The 21,327-nt window shown below is 57.3% G+C and overlaps 2 protein-coding genes across 4 annotated transcripts; both read left to right on the forward strand.

Moving 5' to 3' along the window:
• The first annotated feature begins 2,611 nt into the window (after window positions 1–2,611).
• On the forward strand, window positions 2,612–13,676 carry ARHGAP36 (Rho GTPase activating protein 36). Its single transcript, XM_030498626.1, has 11 exons — window positions 2,612–2,617; window positions 2,665–2,820; window positions 5,584–5,646; window positions 6,763–7,013; window positions 7,581–7,776; window positions 8,239–8,294; window positions 8,757–8,907; window positions 10,050–10,198; window positions 10,712–10,882; window positions 11,739–11,836; window positions 12,839–13,676. Exons 2-11 carry the CDS (start codon window positions 2,706–2,708, stop codon window positions 12,975–12,977), a joined length of 1,389 nt encoding a protein of 462 aa, XP_030354486.1. The 5' UTR covers window positions 2,612–2,617; window positions 2,665–2,705; the 3' UTR covers window positions 12,978–13,676.
• On the forward strand, window positions 13,625–19,655 carry LOC115613328 (regulator of cell cycle RGCC-like). Of its 3 annotated transcripts, none has more exons than XM_030498660.1 (5): window positions 13,625–13,686; window positions 16,148–16,303; window positions 16,795–16,875; window positions 17,488–17,550; window positions 18,613–19,655. In XM_030498660.1, the coding sequence occupies exons 2-5, from the start codon at window positions 16,150–16,152 to the stop codon at window positions 18,618–18,620; spliced, it is 306 nt and encodes a 101-aa protein (XP_030354520.1). In that variant the 5' UTR covers window positions 13,625–13,686; window positions 16,148–16,149; the 3' UTR covers window positions 18,621–19,655. The 3 variants fall into 3 exon arrangements, with proteins under 3 accessions (XP_030354520.1, XP_030354519.1, XP_030354518.1); XM_030498659.1 differs by lacking the exon at window positions 13,625–13,686 and adding an exon at window positions 15,768–15,855; XM_030498658.1 differs by lacking the exon at window positions 13,625–13,686 and having other exon boundaries at window positions 15,828–16,303.
• Window positions 19,656–21,327: the final 1,672 nt, after the last annotated feature.

Consider the following 21,327-nt stretch of genomic DNA (forward strand, 5'->3'; position numbering starts at 1 on the left):
TGATGGAGCCGCTGAGGGAGCACCATGGAGAGCCAAGGCAGAAACCATCCGTTGGCCCTCCTTGGCCAATTTCCTTTCCAGGTCTCATCTGCCGGAGCAGTGGATGCTTCCTGGGTGCCCTGGTTACTGACAGGGAAGAGTGGGGAAGACACGGGATGGAGAAGTTGGATTGGGCAACAAGTGATCCCTGCCAAGGCGCAGACACTGTCAGGCGTGGGAAGTGCTGGTCCTTCCCTCTGCCCCTGCCCTCCCCCTCTCCACACACTGCTTCTTGCTCGCTCTGTCTTGGCAGGAACCCACGTTCTCATCACCCCTCTCCTCCCCTCGGCTCGGCTGCAGCGGCTCCTCCCGGCTCTTCTCTTCCCGCCGGCACCAGGAACGTTCCCCTGCGCGCTGCGGGGCCGCTGCTTGGAAACCCATTGCTGGAAGCAGAGAAGGAGCCCAGGCAGCTGCTGCTGCTCCTGCATGGAAGGTAAACCTCATCCCTCCGCTCCGTCCTCCTGCGGCTGAAAATGGGGAGCAACTGCAGCTCCTTGGGAATGGAAGGGGCCGCTGAGCTGAGCTCTTCCCATGAGATTTCCTTAAATAAGCCCTAGTCCTAAAAATAAGCGGGGAAAGTCATTGCAGAGAGGAAGTACCATGTTAGCACTGCTAATGCCATGTTAACGCTGCCAATGCCATGTTAACACTCACAGCGAGAGGCAGTTTGTTCCTGTTCTCGAGTTAGTAACATTCCTCCTCTGGCAGCCCCCGCCAAAGGGAATTTGCCGCACTGTGGTTCTGCTCCTTGCAGGAGCTCCGGTGCCTGCCCAGGCTGGAGCAAGTTCTGCTCATCCCGCTGCTGACCCGGGCTCCGTGGGGCATCACCCACCTCGGGGCAGGGACAGCCACCGAGCTGCCATCGAGGCTGGTGGTGGTCACACTTGTGGCAAGCAGCAAGGTCAAGTTTTTGGGGTTAACAGTTGAAGTGTGAGTTCATGAGACAGCAGGAGATGGTGGCACATTTTAGGGCTATTCTCAGAGCGTTTATGCTTGTGTAGGGCCAGATAAGCAGCAGCTCCCTTCACTTCTCCTTCCTCCTTTCCCTCTGTTCTGCTCCCTCTCCTAATCGGGTTTCCCCCTCCTTGTTCCGGGGCAGCCGCATCCTCCGTGACTGCGCATCCTCCCTGACCGCGCTCTGACCATCCCATCTCAGGCCAGGCTGTGCCTGTGGCTCTGCCCAAGCTGTGACCATCACTTGCAGCAAGGTAATTCCCTTCTGTCTGTCTGTCCTGGGGTTTGCCTGTCCATCTGCAGCATCTGCTGGTGGCCGAGCTGCTCCCTTCCCGCCGGGAGGCTCCTGCTCCGCACCACTGCTGCTCTCCCTCATTCCTGCTGTGGCAGAAACAGGAGCTATTACTGGTGAGTGGAGATGTTCTTCCCTGTCACAGCCAATGTTTCACCTGAGCCCCTGGCTCTCCTATGGGAGCTCATGTCCCAGGATCTCTGCTTGCAAAGCCTGGTTGGACCAGTTAGTTAAAGACTGACCTCTTCTATGCAGCCCTGCTGAGACAGTAAATAAAATCCATTCCTAAAGGGCTGCTTCTTCCTTCCACAGATTTCTGTCTGTCTGCAGGGTTGAAGTTAGGGAAAGCCATCTCTGGCACCCATGGCTGCTGGCTGAGCTTGCCCTAGGAAGGGGAAGGCTGAGGGGTGGCCAGAGCAACCTTAGGAGCCTGAAGGACAGCCCCTGATGCTGTTTAATGATGAAAAAGCCCCTTTCCAAGCAGGACACAAATATCTCCATGGGCTGTGCCCCACCTGAAATGTAACTGGGTATCGTGACTCCCAGCCCTTTGCTGGCACGGCCCCCGAGATCCAGACTCTGGGTCAGGGCTGGTGCTTCATCTGCTGCCTGCAGTAGTTGCTGTGAAAGCAGGATCACACCAGCTCTAACAGGGTGCGTTACCCCGAGCCCAGTGTACGAGGCAGTCGTGGGCACCCACAGACCCAGTTTTAATCATGTCTCCCCCTGGTCACGGGCATTGGGCGATTTCCAGGTATTTATTTTTGCCTTAAAGCCATCCCTGCGAAGGCTCCTTCTGAAGCCTCTGCTCTGACCGCATCTTCCTGCGCCCGCGCTGTAGCCGCGGCCCCTGCTCCTCTTCACTGCTGCTCTTTGCCCTTTGGGCCATGGCGGGTTCACGGGTGCCCAGGTCGGTGCAGGGTGAGGAGCCAGCGCGGTGCTGGCGTGGGGCTGGGGCTGCACCCAGCCTGTGCTGGAGGTGCAGGCACTGGGAAGGCGCTGCAGGAAGGGGTGATGCTCAGTGCCAAGTGTTAAACTAAGAAACAAACTGATGTATAGTGAGGGGAAAGGCAGAGAGGAGCTTGTAGGTAAAGGGGAATGAGTGTGACTTAGTGGGATGTGAGCTGCTTTTTAGACTTTAGTAGGTTTTTATGACTTCAAGCAAACCCCTGAAGGTCCCTTCAGAGGGAAACCCCTCCATGCACCTCTGCAGAACGGGAGCTCGGGTATAACACCCACATGCCCAACAGCCACCAGCAGCTGAGGGCTGGCTCCGTGTCCCCTGCACGTGCAGATACCTTGCGGTGCTCCCGGCAGCTCCTCCTGACACAGGTGTCCCTGCCCTGTGCTCCTGACTCTTCTGTCTCTATGTCTTCCAGAGACCTTCATCCCTGCCCTGCTGCCAGGGCAAAGCACCGACATGCAGCCTGTGCCCCTGCACAGCCTTTCGGAGCTGGAGAGAGCCACTCTGCAAGAGATTGCTCTGTACCAGCTGCAGGAGAAGCTGCTCCCCAGAGATCTCAGCCTGGCTAAAGGTAGAGGATGGGTGAGGATGGCTCCTGCTGAGGGAGGGGAGCTCTGAGCTGTTCATGCTGCTCATCCCCATTCCTGCTCTTCCTAACACAGGATGTTGTTTATGGGAAGACTTTTGTGACACATTTTATGTTCATTTTATGTTTTGTTCCCTGCTTTGGTTTGAGCCTCAAAGGCCTCATCAGCCTTTTGAGGAGGGTTTGTGTGTCCATAGGAGTGTGAGAACGTGACCTTGCCTGTTGTCTGCCTCTGATCCCCTAATCCAAACCAGATGCAGAATGCCTTGGCAAGGTCTTCTACTGGGACTATCTTAATGCCATTGGGATGGGATAAGCTTTGCTTCTTGGATTGATGTCCCACACAAAGTCCTGATGCTGGAATGGGGTATATGCAAGGCTAAAGACGCGCTACTGAAATTAATGGGCAGATAAATATAGAAGCTCCAGAGGGACTGAGCTCCTCTGAACTGGCCTACATAGGCAGAGGCACGGTCTGGGTTCCTGTAGCTGCCATCTACACATTAACCGAGCAAGCACAGTGAGTGGGGGAATAACTGACTCCTTCCCAGATTCGCTCCTTACTCAAGAGGGGACAGACCACCTTGAAATGCCTCCTCTGCCCTCGGCAGTGTTTTGGCATCCCAGTAGGGCAGAGGATGCTCCCTTCTCATTGCCAGAGCTCCCAGTTGCTCCAGGGCTGCAGCACCAGTGACCCCACTGCCTTCAAGCCCCTGGGGACTCGGACCACAAACATCCTGCTCATTTTGAGCTCTGTGATCCCATTCTCAGCGATACCCTGCAGCAACAGCTTCTCCAGTGGAAAACCCCCAAACATTCCCTTCCTGGCTGTTAAGTGCGCTGCATTTTGTCCGATGGGCTTCTCTTCCTGTGGGATAAGTGCAGGGACTGCAAAGTCCTCACCTCATCCTTGTGTGTGTTTTGCGCATCACTCTCATGCTCAGTCGGTTCCTGAGAGAAGCGGTTGCTGCCGGGGAATCCCTCCTTCCCTTTGTCCATCTTCACAGCCTTTAGGTTTCTACCTGCTCATTGCTCTCCTTGGCTGGGAGTCAATGCAAGAGGCTGAGGATTAACTGTGGAACTATTGCACCTGCAGCATCAGTTTCCTATCCCAGCATTATAAAGGAAAGTTCATAATGTTTGGAAGCACCTGAATTTGGGCTGCGTGGTCCCCATTTGGGTCCATCCATCTGTCTGTGCTTGCTCTCCAACATTCGCCCACACAGAATTCCTGCTGTGTTTTGCAAACAGCCATTGCACAGTTGTCATTTTCCTTAAGGAAAGGTCTTAAGCACCTGTTGTAATGCTTGTGTGTCCAGGCAGCTCAAGGATGAGCATCGCAGGGTGTGCATCCCCTTGTGAACCAGCCTTTGGGCAACTTCAGCTTTGATACCCTCTGGCTGCTCTTTTCCTTCTCACAGTCCTTTCCTCATTCAATCCCAACAAGCTTCTGCAGCATCTCAGAGCTTACAGCAAACACCCTCCTCCAGGGTGACCCTCCTGCACTACAGAGAGAACACGTCCTGGGCCCTGCATCTCCTTTTGGCCAAGCCTGCGGGAGCAGCTCTGTGGTTTGAGCAGGAGAGGAGCAAGAAAAGTGAGGCCTTGGAGGGCTGCGCAGCATCGAGCGTGCTGTAACGCATCTCGGTGGCAAGAGGTGGTCCTCGTCTCCTGGCTCTGGAGAGGATCACACGTGTTCCCAGCTCAGCTTTCTGGGCAGGGGATCCAGAGGGTTTCCTCGCAATCTGCTGCCTCTTCTTAGGAAGCTCTGCACAGCTTTAGGAGGGCAGTTACGCTGATGCTCAGCCTCAGCATGTCGTGGCTATGCTGGAACAGAGGAGGTTTGTTGGCCTTTTGTAGGATTTATCTCCAGGTTGTTCTTTGTCTTCCTGCTGTGTCTGGTCATTTGAATGAAACAACACATATGGTGCTGCAGAATGATTAATGCACATGCTGCTCATACCAACTGCCATAGCTTGCCTCTAAATCTTACACCATAACCCAAACAACTACACAAGCTGTTTCTAGGAAGAGAATTCCACAGGAAGAAGGAGCACAAGCCAGAATAGGGCAATGTGTCCTGGAATGATCCAGGGGAAGCTGTGAATGAGTTTTCAGTTCACTGCTGCTGGCTGCTGCCCCTGGATGTGCAATGTGGGAATCCTGAGGAGCAGCGCTTGCCTCTCCAGGGCCAGATGGATTTCTGATGGGATGTTTTGTCTAACTGTCCTTGTGCTCTGTCAGGCATTCCCAAAAGCTTTTCTGGGGCTGGATTCCTTTTTCCAGTGTGGAGACCATGACTCTGAGGATGAATTAGGGCAGCTTCCGGAGTCGTTAGGTAATTGCTAGGGCATCATCATCAATACCAAGTCGTGCACAAGGTGCACACAGAATTGAAAAGTGGCCAGACCAGGTTTAAGCTGCAGCCTTTGGACAGCTGAAGTTTTCCTGCTGCTCTTCCACATGTGAGAACCTGCTCGGGCCCCTCGCTGCAGTGTCCTGGCACGTCTCTGCACTCAGGGAGGGTGGTGCCAACCTCTGGGACTGTTTCCTGCAGGCAGCTGGTACCCACCGTGCTCCAGGCATCCTCTGGGCCATGGCCACAGCAGCCTCACAGCTTCCCTCCACCATGGGAGGTGCCTGTGGCCGTGCTCTGGGGCAAGGGGGTGGAAAGCAAATGGCTTTAGGGGGAGATGGTACAAAACCAGCCTAATGATGCCAAACCTTTGCTTTCTTTTCTCCTCACAGTCAGACCTAAAGGTGGCAAATCTATCCGCCAGAAGCTGGAGAGCTTCTCAAAGGAGAAGAAGGGTGAGCAGCCTCCTTCTGTCCCACGCCCAGTCCCTGCTCCCAAGTGGAATTGGTGATTTTTGATGGCAAATGCCCAGATTCAGCAAGGAGCTTTTTCCCATGTTGGCTGTTCTCTGGAGTGGGCGTAACGATACATGTAGAAGCATGAGAGCATCTGGAAGGGATGGGGGGGTGTGTGGATGAAGTGTGTGTGTGCATAAGCACGCGTCGTAAAGCTGTGCACACATCAGGATTTCTATCTGCTCCTTTTACCCCTGGTCTCGCTGCTTCAGGGTCTGTTTTACTGTGAATGTTAGCCACAAACCGGAGGAGAACTAGAGCACAGCCAGCTGGGAATCATGGACTGGGTTGGGTTGAAGGGGCTTTAAAGCTCCTCCAGTTCCACTCCTAGCCATGCACAGGGACACCTTCCACTAGAGCAGGTTGCTCCGAGCCTGAGCAACTTGTGAGTTTTCTTCACACCAGCACAAAGTCCTCTGGAAAAGTTATTTGGGGAAAATGACATTAACGGTGAGACAGTCCTGGGACAGATGTAGCCGAGGTTCTTACACTGGAACTGGAGGCTATAACTTGGTGAGAATCTTTCGCATCAAATACTTCTGGTGATTTATGAAGCCTCCACCTCACAGACACTATGAGGCTGTAACCAATAAAAGGAAGGAAAGCTCAGGAAAAACACGGACGGGCTGCAGCAAGCCCAAGGATGGAGGCCAGTTTTCCTGGGTCACCTTCCTCTTCCTCCCTGTCTCCCTCTCTGTGCCCTCCCACTCGTGTCCCTGCCTGCCCTCCACCCTGAGTCCCACCACATGGTTCCCTGCGGATGCTCTTCCCAGGCGCTCCTGGGGAGCTGGAGGAGGAGCAGGGAGCAGGAGGGGACAAGGGCACTGATAGTTACGGGGCTCTCATCCTGGATTCAAGCTACAGATCTCCTTGTTGTGTATGGAAGTGGTTTTATTCGCTGTCCTCTCCACTCTCCCACCTTTACAGTATCCTCTTATTCACTCTGTTGGTCTACTCTCCTACCCAGGCACACACAGCTCTGGCGCTGGGCTCTGCAGCTCCCGCTCTTCTTTCCTGCTGGTGACACTTTTCCATTGCTCCTGTGCTCTCCCCTAGACTGCTCTCCTCAGACCTTCGGGATCCCGCTCTCCCAGGTCATTGCCAATGACCGAGCGCACCGGCAGCTGCAGGAGGCGGTGAGGAGCAGCCGCCGGCTCTGCCTGGAGGTGGAGGCGACCGTGAGGAGATTCCGGGCTCAAAGGCACCAGAGGACGGGCATGGGCAGGAGCCCGGTGCCCTGCAGCGCCCTCCCGGAGGAGCCACTTCCCCCGACTCTCTCTGGCAGCGGGTCCTGGCGCCAGCGGAGGGTACGCTGGGGGACTGGGCGGTGATGGTGCTGAGCCGGGGTCTTGATGGACGTGGTGCTGCATGCTGGTCCTGTCTGCCCTCAGGGACATGGGGTGCCCCAGCTCCCCCAGAGATGGGCTGTGAGGGGTGGGACCGTCTTCACTGGCTCAGCTCTTATGGAGCCAAGGTCACCAGGAGGATATGGCCAGGCAGCCAAAGGGAGATAGGGATAGGAGGAGATCCAAAGCCCCTCTCCAGGTTTCCTATAGCCCCTTTAGGCACTGGAGCTGCTCTAAGGTCTCCCCTCCAGGAGCCTTCTCTTCTCCAGGCTCAACCAGCCCAGCTCTCTCAGCCTGTCCCCATACAGGTTTCCTCTCTCCTCATGTCTGCATGTGGTGTAGGGTCTGCCGCAGTAGCAAGGCTGTGTTCAGAACCACCTCGCACTAGGAGCAGTGCACATAAAGCAATGTTCTCTTGGCACCTCAGAGAGGCTCTGCAGACCTCTGTGTCCATTTGGAGGTGATGCCTCCCTTTCCCAGAAACTTCCGAGGTCACAGAGTGATGGAACCACCTCTGCTCCATTGCAGGGCGCGATGTCCGTGGACTCCATCGCTGACCTGAGTGACAACACCTCCAAGCTGCTGGAGGCTCTGCAGTTGTCACACCCGCATGAGCTGGGTCCACGGAGGAGCCCGGGCAAGAAGAAGATGTTGAGTCTCAACCCCATCACCTGGCAGGTCCCGCGGATCGTGGACAGATGCTGCAAACACATTGAAACACACGGTAAGTACTCTGGTCCCACAGTGGGTTGGTAAAACTCATCCTCCGTGGTGGGCTGGGGCTTCCTGCACTGGCCATTCCCCAGGATGGGAGGAGGGAGCTGATTCCTGGGGGAGGGAACGCTCCTGAAACCCGGGGAGAGTCCTTTGGGCTGGGTGTAGCATCTGGGCTGAGGTGTATCAGTGACCCATCTCCTGGTGTGCCTTAACTCTTCCTGCAAATCCAGTAGCTCCTCACAGTGACTAGAGATGAGGCCTCCTCCCTGACCCACAGACAACCCCAGAAAATCTTATGGCTCCAAACCCCTTCTTCTTACTCCTCTTACTCCTCTGCTGGGAGGAGGAAGGATGCACCCCCACACGAGCAGTGCAGTAGAACCATGTCATGATGCTGAGGTGCTCCCAGGACCGCTCAAGGTAGCGGGGGGCTGTGGGGATGCAGAGCACTCACCTTTCTGTCTCCCAGGTCTCCACACTGTGGGCATCTTTCGGGTTGGGAGCTCCAAGAAGAGAGTTCAGCAGGTAAAGAGACGTTTACTGTATCCTCATGACTTTGCAGCATCCAAGGGATGGATGCTTGTTATGGGTGGGGAATGAATCCCAGAATCCCAGACTGGTTTGGATGGGGAGGGAGCTTAAAGCTCATCCAGCTCCCAACCCCCTGCCCCAGGCAGGGACACCTTCCACTAGAGCAGGTTTCTCCAAGCCCCTGTGTCCAACCTGGCCTTGAACACTGCCAGGGATGGGGCAGCCACAGCTTCTCTGGGCACCCTGTGCCAGCGCCTCAGCACCCTCACAGGGAGGAGCTTCTGCCTAAGAGCTCATCTCAATCTCCCCTCTGGCAGGTTAAAGCCATTCCCCTTGTCCTGTCCCTACAGGCCTTTGTCACTGTGGTAGCTCTGAACAGGGACAGCTCCTGAGAGTGTGGCTTGTGTAAAGAGGAAGAACTGACTTCACTTTATTCTCATTTCTCCCATGTTTAAGCTGAGGGAGGAGTTTGACCAAGGACTCGACGTGTTCCTGGATGAGCATCAAAGTGTTCACGATGTGGCTGCTCTGCTCAAAGAGTTTCTTCGGGACATGCCAGATTCCCTGATTCCCAGAGAGCTCTACTCAGCTTTCCTCAGCACAGCCTGTGAGTACCTGCAGTGCAGACCCTCTGCCCAACCCACCCTCCACTGCTGCTTTTGTAAGGGGGAAAAGGGAATTTTCTTCCTGAGCAATCCTGGCACAACTCAGTCAGTTTGCATTGCTCAAGGGTGTCTTGCCAAATCCTCTGCCCAGGTCCTTTTGCCCTCCAGATTCTGGGTGATTGAGTTTCTGGGCAGTCTCCACAGCTTCCAGCATTGCTCTTCCTTGGTCTCCTTCACCATCTCTTTGCTCTGCTTTTGCCATCCTTCTCTGCTCAGTTTGATTCTCCAAATCCCTGAATCCCTGCTTCCACATCAGAAACGAGCAGCTGCACACTGGTGGGCTTGTCACCGGGCTGTGCCACGTCAGGGGGCAAGACAGGGCACATGATGGTGGGAACAGGGACATGCAGGGATGCAGGGGAAGGTACGAGGCTATCCTCTGCCTTCAAGCTCAGGTATCTGAGCACACAGCACACCTGCACTGTGAAGCAGGAGTGTCAACAGACCTTCTTGCTCGAATCACCCCAGAGCAAAGGCATGGGACTGCACGTCTCTGATAGTTGCGGGCACATAGCACAGAGTTTCTTCAGGATATGTATGTCCTGAGACTGGGGCATTTCTCAGCATGGGGTCTCCTTAGGGAGGTCAGGAAAATGGGGATGAAAAGCAGGGCAGTACTGCCTCCTGGCTGGAAGTGGCTGCGCTGTCTTTCCATTGGTGTCTTTTATTTGGAGTCCTACACATGTAGTTCACATTATGGAACCTGAGCCTGGTCCCTTGATAAGGTTTTATGGCCTGTTAGAGGGTTTCTGTGCCATCTCCTTGCCCAGCTGCTGTTTGGCTTCCAGATCCTTCCTTACCCTTCTTCTTTGCCAAACCCACTTGACAGCCATGGGATTAGCGATGTGCTGCTGGCTCGGGCACGTGCGGGTGCTGCACTCTGTGCTTTTGGGGTTGTTTGTTGATAACTGGGTTACACGAATCCCTCTGCCCTGGGGCCGCCAGCGGCCATGGGGCTGCGCAAAACCAAACGCGGCCCTTGCTGTGGGACCCATCCCTGCCCGGGTGGGGCGCAGGGCGAGGCACCCGCCTGGCCGCTGCCGCGCGGTGCGGGCGGCACTGACGGGCGCCGCTCTCCGCGCAGCCATGGCGGGCCCGGCCCAGCTGGGGGCGCTGCAGCTGCTGCTGTTCCTGCTGCCGCCCTGCCACAGCGACACGCTGCTGCGGCTCCTGCGCTTCCTCGGCGAGGTGGCGCGGCACGCGCGGAGCTCCCGCGGCGCCGACGGACGCGAGGTGAGGCCGCGCGGGGCGGGGGAGCCCCGGGGCAGGGCGCGGGGCGCGGCTCCTCCGCGCTCTGTCCCCGAGGGCAGCGCAAGGGCCGTTTTCATGGACTAACCCTGGTTTCCCACCTCCAGCTTCCACCGGGGATTTCACATTGTGTGTAAGGGTTGATTTGGGTTTCTCTGGACAATTCGAGCTCTAAGGCTGTGATTCAGAGACGCTGGTTTTATCCCATGTTGTAAGATGATACAGGAATATTGGGTACTACCTTTTGGTGGGGGTTGTGGAAGTGAGAGAGATGGGAATGGAGGCTCTGGTGCGAGGACGGGATGTGCGTATGCTCCAGCACACAAACCCTTCTGGCTGGCCCTGCCACGAACTTGGGGAGGACCAAAACTGGACCCATATCAACACCCTGGCCTCGCTCAGCAGCTCGTGTTCCTGTTCGGGAGGGTGAGGCTATCCCTGGTCATCTCCTGCTGGTGCATCTATAATGTGTGATTTCCTTTCATGCGCGCCTGCCAGACTCCTGGGAATAAAATGACAGTTTCAAACTTGGCCACAATCTTTGGTCCCAACGTCCTGCAGAAAGAGAGGCCTGGAGAGAAAGATGCTGCTGCTGTGAACTATGAGGACAGCGCTGCCATCATACTGGTGCTCCAGAGGCTGATTGAGCACCACCAGACCCTGTTCATGGTAGGTGCAGCTTCCTCAGGGCAGCTTCTCTGGACCTGTCCTTCCCCTCTGAACTCTTCTAATGGCAGCAGAAGGAAGGATGTATTCGCCATCCCGCTCCAGTTGGCTCGTGAAAATGGGATTCGTTCCTCATGGCAGCTGTAAATACTCGTTTGGGATGGTTTGTTACTACATTGTAAAGATGGAGCTGAGGGTTGTGCCATGAACAGGTCCCCTCCTCTCTGTCACTTTCCACCCCAGTGACATCTGACCGAGCTTATTTGGGGCAGGGAACAACTGGGAAACAGCAAGTGCAGGAGCAGCGCCTCTGAACTGATTCTCTCACAAAGTCCCAGTGAGGGGGGAAAGAAGAGGAAGAAATGGGAGACCCAGGGAGAGGGAAGCTCTCCCCACGGGATGCAGGTGGGCACCAAGCGGTCATGTAGCTGAAGTGGCTGCTTTCCTTGGGGACAGCCCCATGAGGGCTGTGCAGCTCTCTGGAACCCCCAGCAGAGCCCCCTGGATCAGCAGGGGCATTCCTCATCATCACTGAGCATTCCTCCTGGCCCTGGTTTTAGGAAGGGACCTGGGACATTCCCGAGAAGTACCAGAAATGTCCATTCCCTGCAGGTCTATGGGAATGTGGCACTTCAGGTCCCCAAAAAGCCTCATAGCAATGGTCAGGTCTGCAGGGAGCCAAAGGAGCAGGGTTGGTGTGGGGAAAGCAGGGTTGAGACCTGCTCAGGCCTGGGCTGTGTGTGGGAAGTCACCCCAGCACAGGGTGTCTGTGAGCAGGGATGGACCTGGCATCCCTTTGCTGCCCTCACTGCCCTGGAGAGGAGGAGGTGCCACTAGCATGTCTGTGTGTCCTGGCCAGGTGCCCCCCGAAACGCAGCGACACATCTTCAGGAGGCTCTTTCAGACAGACCCCGATGTCATCGAGTACCTGCTGCGCCGGAGGCTCCGCGCTGCACCGTGAGTCCCTGCCCGGCTGCGGGGGCACAAACCCTTCCCGTGCCGGCACCCACCGCTGAGCCACCACAGAACCACAGAACCACAGCCTGGCTTGGGCTGGAGGGACCTTAAAGCTCCTCCAGTTCCAACCCCCTGCCACAGGCAGGGACACCTTCCACTAGAGCAGGTTGCTCCAAGCCCCTGTGTCCAACCTGGCCTTGAACACTGCCAGGGATGGGGCAGCCACAGCTTCTCTGGGAAAAGTCTGTGCCAGCGCCTCAGCACCATCACATCCCAGCTTTTCCATCCCTCGGAGCTTCTTATTCTCCTTCCTGCCCAGCCTGTGCCATGCTCCCTCCTTCACCCAAACCTGCTCTGCACCAGTCCTCCTCCACTGCACATGTCTTCGTGGGCCTCCACTGCTCCAGCCTCTCAGGACCACACACTGATGCCTGCTCCATTATCAGTTCCATCACCAGCCTTCTCCAGGTTTTCCACACCCTTGGTGCTGTCTGCACTTTTGTACACTTTCTGCCTGTCCTGTGTGTACGGGTCTGCGTGTGGCTGCCAGCCAGGTCTGTAGCTCTGCTTTTTGGCTATGAGAGAGGATAGTCCCAGGGAGGCTCAGAGTTTGAGCTCATCCCCTTCCTTGTGATTAAAGAAGGTGGAGTAAAAGGGTCTCATGTCCCATGATCTGAGCCCGTGATCATGGCATGTAACACAGGAGGTGTTTTGCTCCCCTGTGGTGTGAAGCAGGGCAGCTCAGCAGCCTTGGGTCTCCTTGTAGAGCTGGTGACTCCTTCAGCTGACACGGACTGTCCTGTACAAAGTGGTTTCCCAGAGCACAGGCCTTACGAGTTGTAAGGTTACCTTACACTCCTGGTGCTTGTCTGTCCTCACATTCCTTTTGGGACTGTCCAAAGAGACGGCAAATCTTTGGGGTCACTGCTAGAGGCTGTTTGGGTGTGGAACTGGCAATGGAAGCAGTTTGCAGATAGCACATCTCTCTTTTTTCACTTTTAGGAGCACAGAGAATGAGGATTCAAGAGAGAAGCACGCTCCATCCACTCTGCCGGGGTGGACTCGCAGCCTGGAGAGCAGCTCGGTCTCATCAGAGCTGTACAGCAGCATCTCATTCCTAAACCTGGACGTTGGCATCTAGCAGTGCTGGGCCAGCCCCCCTGCACTGCCTGCTGCGGACAGGACTGGGCAGCCGGGCAACCCTTCCCCACCAGAGCCACGTCTTCTGTGCCACTTCGGAGGAGCGGAGCTGTGACAGGAGCATGAATACCTGCGGGAGCCCCTTTGCCACCAGCGGACATCCCAGTGGCATGCAGGCTGGAGAGCAGCAGGCTGGAGAGCAGCAGGAAGGTGTCTGACAGACTGGGGGATGTGACCTGGAGGTCCAAAACTGACCCCATCTGGTGTAGCTCCAGGCACTGGTTGGGCTGGTGGCTTACAGAGATGGGGGAGCAATAGCCTGGGGCTGAGCCCCCCTGTGCAGACAGGGAGGAGACTGGCCTGACACCGAATGGATGGGAACTGTTAGCAGCACAGTGAGGATGCAAAATGCAGTTGGGGCTTTGGGATCCCACTTACCATGTGCTGTTGTGCGGAGAGGAAGCTCTCCTGGAGCTGGAGGAATGCCCATGGAGCTACAGCAACAGCACTATCATTGCAAAGACATCCTGGCCTGCTCTGTCCAGAATGAATCACAGCTTTCTTCTTTGTTTTAACCCAGGTTTAAAACTGCTCATTTTATAGATATAAAGCACTGTATCAACCCCAAAGGGTATGGCTGGTGTAGCAGGAGAGCACAGTATACTCTGAGGACTATAAACTTCAATTTTCCTTGACTTCATATTCAGCAGGTTAGACCTTCTGATGTATTTTACACATTATGGTGTCATTTCATGATCTTTGGCTGAGAAATGTCTGGTTTAGTTTGTTCCTGCTGCTCAGGCACTGGAATTCACAGCTGGGTACGTGCAAATGTGTTTGTAGCTGAGCTGGCGGAGTCACAGAATCGTGGAATGGTTTGGGTTAGAAAGTATCATGGTCACAGCTGAGATCTTGCCTCCAGAGAAATGCAGTTGAAGAGGGGGCAGGAAAGTAGGATGCTGGTGAGGGATGTGATGGGAGGAGGATCAGTGCCTTGAGAAGCCTCATGGCTTTGGCGACATCAAGAGGGTTGTTAGTGGATGTGGGAGCCTTCCTGTGCCCCTCTCCTGAGAGGAGGAGGATGAGTTCCGCCACAGCCTCAGCTGCATCTGCCCGTGGGTGGTGCCTGTCTCAGGGTATGGCAGCAGCGCTGCTCAGGGCTGAGCTGTTTGAAAAGGTCCCTTCCCTGTGGATAGGTGCAATTTGGGCGGGTGGAGGGGTGGTTCCTGGAGAACAGCAAAGGAGCATGTGCTGAGAGATAGCCGCCGAAAGCCTCGCAAGCAGTGATAAGCTCTGGAGCCGAGCGGTGCTGTTGTGTCTGCAGGAGTGGATAAACTCGGGGCACCATGAGCCTGCTGAAGGTTTTGAGGTCAGCAGCACACTCGAGCACCGACTGTGTAACAGCACCATACCCACACTGCTCTCTGCAGACATACTACAGGATTACACCTGCTGCAAGAGCTGGACCTCCGTGGACCATCCACGTTCCTCCCAGGCAGGCTCTGGCATGTCAGGCTGACTCTGCTCCTCAGCCCACCGCTGCTCCTCAGCGGCGGTCGCGCTGTTCCCATGTGGTGCAGTGACACTTATCTCCTGGCAGTCCTGACAGCCCAAGGCCGTTACCAGTCATGTGCTGAGGAGGGTGAGGTGTTTCCTCAGTGGTGGATCTCTCTGAGCTGTTACCAATGTCCACCAAGAATTTGGAATCCAAGAAAAAGGCGGGTGATGTGGGCAGCCTTTTTTGTGGGGGATGGCTGAGAGGCTGGAGAAAAGCAGGCTCAGGGTGCACCTTATCCCCATATTCCAGTATTTAGAGGGTGGCAGAGACTCCCTGTTTCATGGAATCACATGGAAAAGATGAGGGGTGATGGGCAGAAGAGGGCTTGTGGGGAAGCGCATGGTGATTCTTCATTTACTACAGAAAATACAATAATCCCTGTGGGGTCTTTGTACACATCACAAGGCTCAGAAACTGCTCTGGCTGCCAATGGGGATATTGCTACAAACTCCACGTGAGGGCAGCCCAGCACTGGCCAGTGATGGTAGTACCCAGGAATGGCTTCCTGAGCAGGACACAGGCTTTTTTCTCCCTCAGAAGCAACCTGGGCTGTCACTGCTGGGCGTGCATCAGGATTTCATAGAATCCCAGCCTGGTTTGCATTGAAGGGACCTTAAAGCTCCTCCAGTTCCAACCCCCTGCCACGGGCAGGGACACCTTCCACTAGAGCGGGTTGCCCCAAGCCCCTGTGTCCAACCTGGCCTTGAACACTTGGTGTGTTCTGTGGAGCTTGGTTGAAGGAAAGCAAAGACAAGTAGGAAACATCCTACAGGACTTCACATCCTGGTGGCTGGTGATGCAGGGAAGGAAAAGAGCACCTGGGAGGAACTGTAAAGGTCTCAAGAACATCTCCAGCAGAGGGAGAAGCCAGCCTGGCCCAGGGTCCCACCGTGCAGGGGACCCGCAGCACTGAGGAGGAAGCTGGGGTGTGATGGAGGCAAGGAATGGATGGAGGCAGGGCTGGGATGGAGGGATGCTGCCGGCAGCTGCCGTCCTCGGGAGGACCCCCATGGCTGGGTTTGGGCCACCCAGCTCCGCAGGACGAAGGTCCCCAGGCCCCGTGTGTCACCCGGGACCCTCGGAGGTGGGGACAAGGTGAGTTCTGCAGAGGGGGTGTGGGTTATCTCTGGCCCTGCCGTGGTGGGAGAAGTGAGACCCCGCACCCAGACCCACGGCGTGAGGGGACCGGCGGGAGCGCTGCGGTCCGGAGGGGCGGGGCTCCGGGACGCTCCGCCCAGCGCCGGGGGCGGCCCCGGGGCTAAAACCGCCGCGACAGGGGGGACCCGCCGCTGCCACCGCCCGGACCGGAGCCCGCCCGACGGTGAGTGCTGCGCCGTGCCCCTCCCCGCATCCCCCCGCTCCCGGAGGGCTCTGCACCGGCACCCTCCCGCCGGGACATCCCCGGGAGCGGATGGAGCGGGGGGCTCCGGCCGCGGCTTCTGCCCGTGTCCCGGGGGCCCCATCGGGTCTTCCCCGACTTCGCACCGGCGGGGCCGGGGCCGCAGACCCGCGGGATCCCACCGGGGCCGGGGCAGCCGAGCTCCGGCCCCCGCCCTCAGCATCCCCGGGGCGCTGTGTGCTGGTGCTGCCCCAGACTGACTTCTTGTCCCCAGCGATGGCCGACGAGCTCCGTGACCTGCTGCGGGAGTTTGATGAGGTGATGGAGGACTTTGACAGGGGCCCCGCGCGTCAGTACGAGCAGCATCTGGAGGAGCTGAAGAGGAAAGCGGGGACCAGTGTGTACGACAGCGGCATCGATGAGCTGGAGAGTGAGTCAGGGCTGGGCAATGACGAGTTGTGGAGAGGATGGTGTCCATCGGGATGGAGCAGCTTTGGGAGCTCTGGGGTTCCTCCATGGCAAACCACTGAGCTTCCTGCTGGTCCTGCCTCCGAGCTGCTCACCTGACTCATCTCTCGTGGGCATGGGTTGATGACCCAGGGGCTGCCAACATCTGTTGCATTGGCTGCTGCAGGATAGCACAAGGGTTGAGATAACCCGGAGCTCAGAGGGAACTGCTTCACTGTAATAGCCTTGAGGAGTCCCCACAGCCGTGGTCAGGCAACCTCTGGTGCTGTTGGACCTGGCAGAGCAGCTCAGTTCCCTTTTCCCAAGTATTCCTCATAACAGGGGAAGAGCAGATGGGCCAAGAGTGAGGGTGGACCAGGGCCCTGTGCCATGCTCATGATCAGTCCCTGCTCCTGCAGCTCCATTATAAGGTGCCTGTGGCTACGGATGGTGACTGATGCTTCACATCTGCAGGTACCAGCACATCGCCAGGAAGCAGCCTCAACTCCAGCGAGGAGGACCTCAACACCCCGGCCAGTGCTTACCCCTCCAAAGGTGAGGCTGAGCGAGCTGTCCGAAGGGCTGTTTGCTGGGGCTTCCCTCTCATGTTTGGCTCAGCTCCACAGCCATTGGCTGGCCTCAGGACGGGTGCTGGTGGAGCCATATAGGATTTGGAGGTGCTTTGGGGCTGGAAATGCTGTGTCTGCAGGCAGAGTTAGCCCTGGGGTTCTCCTGCCCGTGCTGCCCTCAGTACATCCACAGTTCTGATGTGTGTGTGCACACAGGAGCATCCTGCCCCAGGATGGGTGATGCTGGAGCTGCCCTGGGCTCTGGAGTCAGGCAGTGCTGGCCTTGGAAAGGTTCGGTGCTGCTCTTTTGATGCCTCCAGTGGCTGGGTGCAAGCGTGGGCCATAATCCCATGGGACGCATCGACCCCTGGGGACACTGTGCTTGGGGTGTGTGGCTGGAGTTGGTACTGAGCTGTGCAGCTCAGGTTCCTGTTGCGGGCGCAGCTCCCAGGACCCCCTCCCACTGCTCCCAGGCAGCTCTTGGCTGGCACAGACACAGCAGGCAGCTGGAGCAGTTGAGGTTGGAAGCAAGGGCTAGGGATCTTTCCTCTCCCGTGTTGGGGAATGGGAGAGACCTGACTCTGTTCCTCTCCATCAGCGAAGCTTGGCGACACGCAGGAGCTGGAGGAGTTCATTGCGGACCTGGATAAAGTGCTGGAAGGTACGAACAGAGCTCTGATCCTGGTGTTCCCTGAGCCAGTGGGGCAGGACACAGAGATGGGGCTTCTCCACCGCCTGCAGCTTGGCAGAGCCTGGCCCAGCACCGCTGCTGCGGGATTCCCGCTGCGGGGTTAGAGCCTGGCTCCGGCTGCAGGTGGGATCCTTCTGTCCTTTCTTTTGGCGGGGGCTCACCTGGATGTCCCTCCCCAACCCTCTCCAAGCACTTTTAGCTGGGGCAGGAATTCCACTGCAGAAAGGTGTCAAACAGCACAACCTGCAGAGCTGTTGGCACCTTCAGAAGGTGTGCAGACATTGTGGCTCTGCCCTGCCTGCAGCACCTCTGTGCCCGCTGCTATGCGGGGAAGGTGAGCAGGTGGAAAGGAGGGTTTTCCTTTGTGGCATTCCCCAGACTGGAAAAAGTCAACTCTGTGGAAATATCCCATCTGGAGGGAGGAAAGGGAGGATTTGCACTCGATAAGTACCGCTTGACATGTGCCTGTGGAAGTGAAACTTGTGCATGTGCAGAGTGGGAACTGCTCCCGAGGGTGTCTGTGGTGGGAGAGGGGGAATCCCAGCCCATGGCCAGGCCCTGGTCTCCTCCTGGGACGGGTGGCGATGCTGCACTGGCATCTCCAGCAGCTCTACCCAGGCAGCTCTGCCCTGCCATGGGGGGGCTGGTCCCCAGTAGCTTCCTCGCTGGGGAAACTGAGGCAGAGGCCGTGCTTCCTCCCCAGAGGGGTCCCTGGGTGACAGCCCAAGCAGAGAACTGGATTTAAACCAAGTGAAGCATTTCCCTCTAGGCAGGCCCCACAAGTCACAGTTCCCAAAATCTGTTCCCTTCCCCACTGCCCAAAATAAGGTGGTGGTGGTGGTGGGAAGTGTCGCTGGTGCTGGTGCTGAGCCCTTCAGGGAGGCAGCAAAGCAGGAGGGGGACAGGAGCCCCCCAGCAGATTTCTGCTCTGATCCTGCTGCTGGTGCTGCCTGGGGGGGCAGAGCACCCGCAGCCCTCCTGTCCCCAAAGCCATCTCACCAATGTTCTTTTCCTCCCTTGACTGTCCTGCAGAGATGTGAGAGGTGGTTTTGGCGGCGACTTTGGAGACAAGGACCTGCAGCAGATGAGCCCCGTGTCTTCCTGATGCACCCTCTGCTTCTGCGCCACCCCAGCCTCCCACCTGCAGGGTGACACCCTGTGCCAGCCACCACGGACTGCCCCAGCCATGGGGACCCTGCTCCGCTCCCACAACCCTCTGCCAGCACCAAGACGAGGAGAGCCCTTGGTGGAGGATCGTAGAGAATCCCAGACTGTGTGTTGGGAGGGATCTTAAAGCTTCTCCAGCTCCAACCCCTGCCACGGGCAGGGACACCTTCCACTAGAGCAGGTTGCTCCAAGCCCCTGTGTCCAACCTGGCCTTGAACACTGCCAGGGATGGGGCAGCCACAGCTTCTCTGGGCACCCTGTGCCAGCGCCTCAGCACCCTCACAGGGAAGAGCTTCTGCCCCAGAGCTCATCTCAATCTCCCCTCTGGCAGGTTAAAGCCATTCCCCTTGGCCTGTCCCTACAGGCCCTTGTCCAAAGCCCCTCTCCAGGTTTCCTGGAGCCCCTTTAGGCACTGGAGCTGCTCTAAGGTCTCCCCTTGAGGAGCCTTCTCTTCTCCAGGCTGCCCCAGCCCAGCTCTCTCAGCCTGGCTCCAGAGCAGAGCTGCTCCAGCCCTCACAGCAGCTCCATGGCCTCCCCTGGACTCGCTCCTGCAGCTCTTGTGCTGCTCCCCAGAGCTGGATGCAGCACTGCAGACTGTGCCCAGCTCTTGTGGCTGTGAGGGGTCAGTGAGGTCTGTGCCACTGTTGAAGCCAGAGGAGAACCCTGAGTGGTTTTGGGGAAGATGAGCTCACAGTGCATCAGCAAGACCTCGGTGTCCCCTCCTGGATCAGGGAAGCCTGTTCCCGTGGCAGATGTGTCACAGGCAGTGACAACCACTGCTGGTGCTTTGCTTTGCACGAGTAGCCTCAAGCCCAGCCCCAGCCTGCGCCCCGGCTGCTGCTGTAAATAGTGTAAAAAGGTTGTGGCTGTACAGGGGATGTGTTTGCATGAAGGGATTGGAAGCCTCCGCTTGTCTCTGTGTGTGTCCAGTCTTTTCCTCTGAGCAAACCTGAGCCCGTGAGCTTGGGCTTGCCTGGAGCAGCCCCAGGAACTGGCAGGGAGCCCGGCTGCTCCAATGGGGATGGATCCAGCCAGGCTGGACCCTGATGGGGAGCAGGAGGGGAGGGCTGGAGCCTTGTACCAGAGGCTCATCAGGAGCTGTAAGGTGGGCAAATGGCCTTGGCAGCTACTCAGACATCCCATCACACAGCTCTGCCTCTTGGACAGTGTGGAGGTGCAAGAGGAGGGCACAGTCCATCCCTTTTACGTCCATGTGCTAGTGGAGATGAGCCACTGCCCATTCCTCTTGCTCTGGTGGTCCTGGGGACCTGTTCTTGTGGTGCTGTGGGACCTGCTCTGCTCCTGTTGATGCTTAAAAGCCACCTACTTTAGCCTAAAGATGTATTATAGGGAGTATTTCTTGGTTCACGTACAGAAACAAGAGGTAAACAGAGCTCCCTGATGCAGAGCTGGGTTGTGGGTTTGTTCCCAGTGTGCAGGGAAAGGCTGGGGTGGGTGATGCTGCTCCAAGGGTCCCGATTCCTGATGGATGAGCCCTGGTGATGCTTCCTCTGGTTACTGCCCCTCACAGCAGCCCCAGGAGCAGGTCCTCAGGGGATGGAGGTTTGCAGCCCCCCTGCCTAGCTGGGTCCCAGGTGTCCCCGCAGGCGAGTGGCTCTGGGGCAGGCAGGAGGTGCTGAGGATACCCAGGACCCAGGGGCAGCTGAGCTCAGAGCGGGGAGTGGCGGTTCTGAGGGATGCTCTGTCCATCCCTGGGTTCCCCTATCCAACAGCTGCCCCGTGAGCACCGGGAGGAGCTCAGGGAGAGGAGGAACGTGGGGCTCTGCTCATCCCTTCCTTCCCTGTGATGTCTGTGTGGAGCAGGGCCACGTGTCGCTCTGTTGCAACCATCTGAGCAGGAAATGAGACTGTTTTAGTGTCTTCCCTCACCCCTTGGCTCCTGGGGTGCTGATCAGGAGGATATTGGTCACCTCATTTGCCAGGTCAGGGATCTGCTGAGCATGCACTGATCCTGCACACTGAGGAGGTGGGAGCAAGGGCGGGAGCCTGGTGCAGGGCAGGTCACACGTGGGGACACTTTCCACTGTCTCTCTCCCCACACTGTGTGATGCAGCCTCTGATCTGCCTACCAGATGGACCCCCAGGTCCTGCTGAGCAGCCAGAAGATGGGGGTGAGAGTGGTGTGGTGGGAGCGGGGGTTGTGGGGATGCTCTGAGGTCTGCCCATGATGCTCAGCTATGCCCGTGATGCTCGGATGTGCCACGGGGGCTGGCGCACCCCACCACAGGGAGGCTCAGCCCACATCATAGGGGTGAGGGCAGCAGGAGCCATGGGGACAGTCCCTGCCGTGCACACGGGTGGTGGCAGCCACCCTCGTGTCACTGGGACGTGTTTCCCCTCTGAGTCACTGGTGCAGACGTTTCGCCCTCACGCTCTGCTCTGACGTGTGTTTATTCCCCCCACGGTCCCATTCTGTCTCAGGGCATCACAAGGGCCTCACCAGCACTGTGGGAAGGGAGTTTTTAACAGGCCACCCCCAACCCACTCCTCGGTGCTGTCTCCACTGGGTCATGGTGATGTTCAGTGCTGGGCTGGGGACCACATGTTGTTTCCTTCCAT

Source organism: Strigops habroptila, chromosome 9 (assembly GCF_004027225.2).
Source record: "Strigops habroptila isolate Jane chromosome 9, bStrHab1.2.pri, whole genome shotgun sequence".
Lineage (NCBI taxonomy): Eukaryota > Metazoa > Chordata > Aves > Psittaciformes > Psittacidae > Strigops > Strigops habroptila.